This window comes from Pseudogymnoascus destructans (genome assembly GCF_001641265.1).
Source record: "Pseudogymnoascus destructans isolate 20631-21 unplaced genomic scaffold scaffold_20, whole genome shotgun sequence".
NCBI lineage: Eukaryota > Fungi > Ascomycota > Leotiomycetes > Thelebolales > Thelebolaceae > Pseudogymnoascus > Pseudogymnoascus destructans.
The window spans coordinates 343126-349896 of NW_020167539.1; the positions used below are offsets into that span (position 1 = coordinate 343126).

Genomic DNA, 6771 nt, shown 5'->3' on the forward strand with positions numbered 1-6771 from the left:
CAGTGGGGGAGATAAAATTTCAGGATGTAAATAAAAAGATTAGGTTCCCCCCAGCCCGTTAAGTCTTGGCATCGTACATTCCCCACGCAAACACCCCTCCATTCTCTCTTTCTTATATTTCTCTCACCGCAACAAAACCTTCTTGTATAAACATCTTACTTCTGTTTTTGCAGCGCACCCTCCCTCAATACCCTTACCTACCTACCCCTACGATCTCCAACTATGGCGACCGATCTCAAGACCCTGGCGCCGTCCGAGGCCCATTACTTCAACAGGTGCGTGCATGGAGATGTTGGAGAATTTGTAGACAAGCTTTTGCTAATATTCTTGCCAGTTACAACCACCATGGTATGCACATATACAGCGCCACTTCCCCCTGTCCCTCTCCGCTAATCAGACTTTTGCAATAAAGGCATTCACGAGGAGATGTTGGTAGCTATGCCCCTTTCCCAGGTGGCGGAAGTCCCTTATCTGACAATTTTCTCAGAAAGATGAGGTCCGAACCAGGTCATACATGAACGCTATTGTGCAGAACAAGCACCTGTTCAAGGACAAGGTTGTGCTCGATGTCGGCTGTGGAACTGGTATTCTCAGCATGTGAGTTCCTGCCCTTTGTCGCTCACTATGCGCCGCCACTGACTTCAGTCTCCAGGTTCGCCGCCAAGGCTGGCGCAAAGCACGTTATCGGTGTCGATATGTCTACGATTATTGGCAAGGCAAAGGAGATTGTCGAGGTCAACGGCCTGACCGACAAGATCACTCTCTTACAAGGAAAGATGGAGGATGTTGTGCTCCCATTTGACAAGGTTGACATCATCATCTCTGAGTGGATGGGATACTTCCTTCTCTACGAGTCCATGCTGGACACCGTCCTCTGGGCCAGAGACAAGTACCTCGTTCCCAACGGACTGATCTTCCCCGACAAGGCCACCATCTTCATGGCTGGCATTGAGGACGGTGAGTACAAGGATGAGAAGATTGGCTTCTGGGACAACGTCTACGGATTCGACTACTCTCCCCTCAAGAAGACCGCCCTCACTGAGCCCCTCGTCGACACCGTCGAGATCAAGGCCGTCGTCACCGACCCCACCGCCGTCCTCACCCTCGATCTCTACACCTGCACCGTCGCCGACCTTGCTTTCACCTCCCCCTTCGTCCTCGAGGCCCGCCGCGATGACTTCGTCCACGCCCTTATCGCGTGGTTCGATATCGACTTCACCGCCTGCCACAAGGCCATCCGCTTCTCCACCGGCCCACACACCAAGTACACTCACTGGAAGCAGACCGTCTTCTACCTGCGTGAGGTCCTTACCGTGCAGCAAGGCGAGAAGATCAAGGGCGTCCTCACCAACAAGCCCAACGAGCAGAACCCGCGTGACCTCGACGTCAAGATCTCGTACAAGCTCGAGACTGAGGACGTCACGAGGACGGCCGAGGGCGCCTGCGAGTACAAGATGTGTTAGAGGGGGTGTTTAGTGGTGTTTTGGGACGGCACCTAGCAGCTTAGAGCGCGGACCGTTCCCACTTGATCTATGTGTTTTTTTTATTTTGCGGAATGTGGATGGATGAATGAATGCGTTTTGTTATTTAGATTGGCGTTCAGATGGGCCGGGCATAGGGATAGCTCCTACTTATGATGCATAGTTACGGTACGACATAATGTCACGAACCAGACTCGCGGTTGCATATAATAGTCGACGCAGCCTGAAAAGCGTCTTGACTGACCATTGAGTCGGATTAGAAGGAATATAAATGATTGATCTAAAAATAAATCGTTTTGCTATATGAGATGTTGGAGGAAAGTGTCGAAATGACTGCTCGGTGAGATTCATGTGTAGTAGTTTAGGTAATACTAATACTGTTGGTAGTATTGTCGGAATTTTTCATGTGGGACAATGATGCTGAGATTCTTAAATCTAGATTTCCGCCATGCTAGTTAAGGAGATGCAAGGATTGCCGCTTTTGATCATCAGCAGCCCAGTTTCCTATCTAAAGTTACTTATTATTTAAGTTATAAGCTAGCTTAGAGGTAAGGCTAGGTAGAATATAAGAAAGTATAATTTTTATTCATGAATATGAATATAGCCTAGTATTCAAGTTTATATTCGAATTGCTAACCCTGTATTAATTCGGCGATATATTTTATATATTTCCCACTATGCACACTGAATTTCTCCATTAAACCACTATATCCCCCCAAAAATATAATTCCATAATAAATCCGTGGCGCCCCCCTTACCTTATCGATCTACATCTCCACGATCCGCGATAACTCTAATTTTTTTATTCTGCCAGGGATCCCTCCGCGACGTCGGGACTAGCCGCCGATTTTTTTTTTGAAACCTCCCCGACATCACTTCCCTCCCTAACATCCCCCCCCAATTGAACACCCACACACCTCACCTACGCAGCGGAGGACAGCCCTCACCAATCCCCTCACGATGAGCTTCCTACCGCGCCTCTCGCGCACCCCCCTCGCCCTCCGTACCCTCACGCGCCCAACCCTCCCCCGCGCCCCAGCACGCCTCACCCGCCTCTCCTCCACGACCAGCACCCCCCCTCCCCCCTCCCGCATCGTCACAGCCCTCAAGCGCCTCGTCACCACCACCTTCCTTACCACCGCTCTCCTCATAACCTACCTCTCCGCAACCGACACCCGCTTCACGGCGCTACACCGCCATCTCATCGTCCCCTCCCTCCGCTACCTTGTCCCCGACCCCGAACGCGCCCATTCCGTAACCCTGACGGCCCTCTCAACACTCTATACCCTCGGTCTCCACCCCCGCGAGCGCGCCCACGCTGCCGGACCAGATCTGAGCACCACAATCTTCGGCCACGTCCTCACCTCCCCCGTCGGCACCTCTGCCGGAATCGACAAGAACGCCTCCGTCCCCGACGCCCTCCTCGCCCTCGGCGCCGCATACACCGAAGTCGGCGGCATAGTGCCTAAGCCGCAAGCCGGAAACCCCCAGCCGCGCCTCTTCCGTATCCCCTCCCAAAACGCCCTGATCAACCGCTTCGGACTCAACTCCCTCGGCGCCGACGCCGTTGCTGCGCGTCTCCGCGAGCGCGTCCGTCGTTACGCCATCTCTGCCGGCTTTGGCGGTGGTGATGATGGCGAGCGTCGTGTCCTTAATGGCGAGGCTGGTGTACCACCGGGATCGCTGGCGGAGGGGAAATTGATGGGTGTGCAGATTGGGAAGAACGCGAGCACGCCCGATGATATTGACTCTGTCGTCGCGGATTACGTGTACTGTGTTAAGCGCCTCGCGCGCTACGCTGATGTGCTGGTTGTCAATGTCTCCAGTCCCAATACCGCGGGGCTGAGGGACCTCCAGGCGCAGGCGCCGTTGACGGCGATTTTGAAGGCGGTTGTTAAGGCGGCGGGGGAGACGGATAGGAAGGTCGTGCCGAGGGTTATGGTGAAGGTTTCCCCTGATGAGCGGGAGGCCAAGCAGGTAGAGGGAATCTGTAACGCGGTGTGGGACTCGGGCGTTGACGGAGTCATCGTTGGAAACACCACTAAGAGGCGGCCGGCGCCCGTTCCGGCTGGGTTCATGCTGCCCGCGGACGAGGAGCGGATACTGAGGGAGGAGGCGGGCGGGTATTCGGGACCGCAGCTGTTTGAGGGGACGGTGGATCTGGTGAGGAAGTATAGGGAGGAGTTGGATAAGGGGAAGGGTGGGGAGAGGAAGACGGTGTTTGGGAGTGGGGGTGTTACGAATGGGAAGGAGGCGTTGAAGGTTTTGGAGGCAGGGGCTGATATGGTGCAGGTTTATACCGCGTAAGTTTCCTTCTTCCTGAGCGCTTTTTGTTTTACTCGCGAAGCCCTTTGGGGGATGTTTTCCGAAGACATAATAGCTGACAAGAACCAACAGACTCGTCTACGGCGGCGCTGGAACGCTCACAAAGATCAAGCATGAGATGCGCAAGGAGATTGACCGCAACACACCGCGCAGCGACTAAACTAAACTAACCTCCCACCTCCCTTGAGGAAGACGTATGTGAGAAAGAGAGAGGGAGAAGATTATACCTAGAGTGTTGTATCAAGTAGCCTAGACATTGTATAACAAAAAAAACCAACAAAGTTTCAATTACCATCCAAATTAATCATCGGATGAAGCAAGTTGTCCTTCAACCCGGGATCAGATGAGCAAGTAGCTTCATATATTATTCTATACTATATAGGAAGGTCCCTTTGGTTGTTGCGTAACGTGTACTAACTCGATCAGTATGGCGCAGGTTGCATGCCTGGCAGGGGCAGCGTCTCCCACCTTAGATTCGCCCATGGCGTAAAGCAAATTAACGCATTTCACCACTATAAAATCAATACAAACATCTCAATCCATCCCAACACTTCAAGAAACATGGCCTCCTCATTCAGCTCAGAGCGTCTAATCTACCGCGGACTAGAAGGCACGCCGCGCGACAAAGCCTTCATCCTCTCCATCCTCTCCGACCGCACCAGTTCCGAGAACACAACAAACTACCTGGTCAAGCCAGCGTCTTCAGCGGATGTAGATAGTTTCATGCGCGGATTCCGCGAAGCTTTCCTCGGAGTCCTGGTCTGCACCCCCAATCCCTCCGTTCTGTAAACCCCGAATATCATCGGATACGTAAATCTCCAGCACACTACGCATCCGCACCATAGGAGTTGTACGATGAGTATTCGGATCCGCCCAGAGGCGCAGGGGAGGGGTTATGGGTATGTTGGAGGGAAAAGTATTTGAAGATAGAGGGATGAATTTGCGCGCCACAGCAGCCACAACGCTGGTCGATTTCTCACGGTAGTGGGGGCTTAAAACTCGGATGAGACCCTTATATATATAAGGCATAGTATGAGTTCTATGATGGAGTTATGGCGATGGGATCTGTTGCACTGTAAAGGGAAATGTGACGGGGTGTCCTATGTAAGGGGTTGGCTTGTCCAGCCAACCAAAGCCGTTCCCCAAGGGGCATCAAAACACAGTTACTAACCCGCCAATTAGTCAATCTAGACTTTGCGCTTCCCCCGAAGAACATTAAACTCAGATAATATTCCTCAATGCGGCTCCTTGATCTCCCACGCGAGCTTCTACTAGTTATTGGACGCGAACTCCATTCACAAAGCGACCTAGCAACATTCTTAAGGGCAAAGCGATACCTCTACAGTTTACTAACCCCCGAGCTCTACCACCGCCGCGATGGAGCTCCGAAATACCTGCTCTGGGCGGCAACGATTGACCGACCCGAAACTCTAGAGAGAGCGCGGTCCCTTGGACACCACGGTGCGGATTATACTGCAGCACGTTTTACGCGACCGGATTCGCTGAAATTGCTGATTGACGCTGGTTACGATGTCAATCTGAAGAGTTTCGATTGCGGATACACGCCGCTATACGAAGGTTGAGCAGGAGGCGCTTAGATGCCATGAAAGTCCCGCTCGACGGAGGTGAGGATGCGAATGCTAAGCTGGACAATGGAACCACCCTGCTTCATGCCGTCGCCGCCGCCAAGGAGGTATTTGTTGATATGGTGCGGCTCCTCATTGAAAAAGGTGCTAATACGGCAGCACGGGATGGCCATGGCAGGAGTCCGTTGGATGTGGCTATGGCAGCGGGAAATTATGATATTAAGGAGTTGCTTTCAGGAAATTGGCCTGTTGGCTTACATCTAAACCCTGAATAACAGGCGCCTTATGAGCACCTAGAAAGGCTGATAGGTGCAGGGAGGGGCTGGAGGCTGGTAAATGAGAATGATCGAAGTGAGCTCTGCACCCATATATATATATACCCCGCACCTTTTTTTTAAAATAACGGAGACTTATCTTTGCTTCAGTCCCATCTGTGCGGTTAAAAAGGGGGATGAGATGCGATGTATTTTGAGTAGTGAGGGCATAGTTCAGCAAACCAACACACCATCTACAGTCGCGCCCCGAGATGATGAATTCACACAAGTGACCCGCTGCCGCACCCCTAGCGAGGGGTGCGAATACGTCGCCGACGTCGACGACGTAATTGCGTGCTACAACTATCTCGTGGCCCTCGGCGACTATACCTGCAGAGAGCGCGAGCTCTGCAGGATCGGCAGCGCTAAGATCACGGGTATAAGCTAGAACGGGCATAATCGTCGTAACCAACTTTTCGCTTCGCTCAAGGTTGGAGGAAGCGATCCGCGCGCACGAGAAATGGAGGGGAAGCGAAGTGCGCGCACGAGAAAAATTGTAGTCCTAAGTACCTCCCTATAGTAAATTGTATGTAAAGGTACAAAATTTCACCATTTTAAAAAATTATCATTTCCTCATTCCCATGATCACTCCCATTCCCGCTCCCATTTCCACTCCCATTCTCATATTCGCCCTCACTTTCGAGGGTTTCTGGATCAGGAATTGGGAGGCCTAATCCCTGAAGAGTAGCCAGGCTCTTCTTCCGGAAACGCTCTTCTTTCCGGGCCTTAATTCCAGCCTGGTGGAGCTGCTTCTGGGCCTGGTTTCTAGCCTGGCGAGCCTCCCGGGCTTCTTTGGCTGCGAGCTTCTGGGCTAGAAGCTCGGCTTTCTGGGCCCGAAGCTCGTGGGCTTCGGCAGCTACGAGCTCACCTCCGTTCTGAAGCCGGGCCCGGCTTCGGCTCGCCCGCTTCTTCGACTCCTCCACCTGCCGCCGAGCCACCCATAGGTCAAGTTCTTGGAGCCGGCCTACCGCCATAACCTCTTCAGCCCCAGTAAGCCAGTTCGTATAGCTCGTACGTGAGGGGCTACTAAAGGCCTCCGGAACCCGGTCTTTCCAGCGCTGTAGC

At 52.8% G+C, this 6771-nt stretch overlaps 5 protein-coding genes across 5 annotated transcripts; all 5 read left to right on the plus strand.

Annotated features, from left to right (window-relative positions):
- The first annotated feature begins 80 nt into the window (after window positions 1-80).
- On the plus strand, window positions 81-1772 carry RMT1_2 (type I protein arginine N-methyltransferase Rmt1). Its single transcript, XM_024471002.1, has 5 exons — window positions 81-275; window positions 335-348; window positions 413-432; window positions 488-597; window positions 653-1772. The coding sequence occupies exons 1-5, from the start codon at window positions 223-225 to the stop codon at window positions 1461-1463; spliced, it is 1008 nt and encodes a 335-aa protein (XP_024321419.1). The 5' UTR covers window positions 81-222; the 3' UTR covers window positions 1464-1772.
- Window positions 1773-2153: 381 nt separating this feature from the next.
- Window positions 2154-3966, plus strand: URA9_3 (Dihydroorotate dehydrogenase (quinone), mitochondrial; the record flags this gene model as incomplete). Its single annotated transcript, XM_024471003.1, has 2 exons — window positions 2154-3784; window positions 3879-3966. Exons 1-2 carry the CDS (start codon window positions 2442-2444, stop codon window positions 3964-3966), a joined length of 1431 nt encoding a protein of 476 aa, XP_024321415.1. The 5' UTR covers window positions 2154-2441.
- A 281-nt stretch (window positions 3967-4247) lies between these two features.
- On the plus strand, window positions 4248-4595 carry VC83_07433 (uncharacterized protein; the record flags this gene model as incomplete). The annotated part of the gene is made up of 1 exon (XM_024471004.1): window positions 4248-4595. One exon carries the CDS (start codon window positions 4248-4250, stop codon window positions 4593-4595), a length of 348 nt encoding a protein of 115 aa, XP_024321421.1.
- A 449-nt stretch (window positions 4596-5044) lies between these two features.
- On the plus strand, window positions 5045-5389 carry VC83_07434 (uncharacterized protein; the record flags this gene model as incomplete). Its single annotated transcript, XM_024471005.1, has 1 exon — window positions 5045-5389. One exon carries the CDS (start codon window positions 5045-5047, stop codon window positions 5387-5389), a length of 345 nt encoding a protein of 114 aa, XP_024321423.1.
- Window positions 5390-5409: 20 nt separating this feature from the next.
- On the plus strand, window positions 5410-6094 carry VC83_07435 (uncharacterized protein; the record flags this gene model as incomplete). The annotated part of the gene is made up of 4 exons (XM_024471006.1): window positions 5410-5499; window positions 5552-5572; window positions 5671-5743; window positions 5907-6094. The coding sequence occupies 4 exons, from the start codon at window positions 5410-5412 to the stop codon at window positions 6092-6094; spliced, it is 372 nt and encodes a 123-aa protein (XP_024321422.1).
- Window positions 6095-6771: the final 677 nt, after the last annotated feature.

Coding starts and splice junctions, on each gene's coding strand:
- RMT1_2 (XM_024471002.1), top strand. CDS start 223: ATGGCGACCGATCTCAAGACCCTGGCGCCGTCCGAGGCCCATTACTTC. Junction 433..487: donor GCATTCACGAGGAGATGTTG/GTAGCTATGCCC, acceptor CAATTTTCTCAG/AAAGATGAGGTCCGAACCAG. Junction 598..652: donor GGAACTGGTATTCTCAGCAT/GTGAGTTCCTGC, acceptor TTCAGTCTCCAG/GTTCGCCGCCAAGGCTGGCG.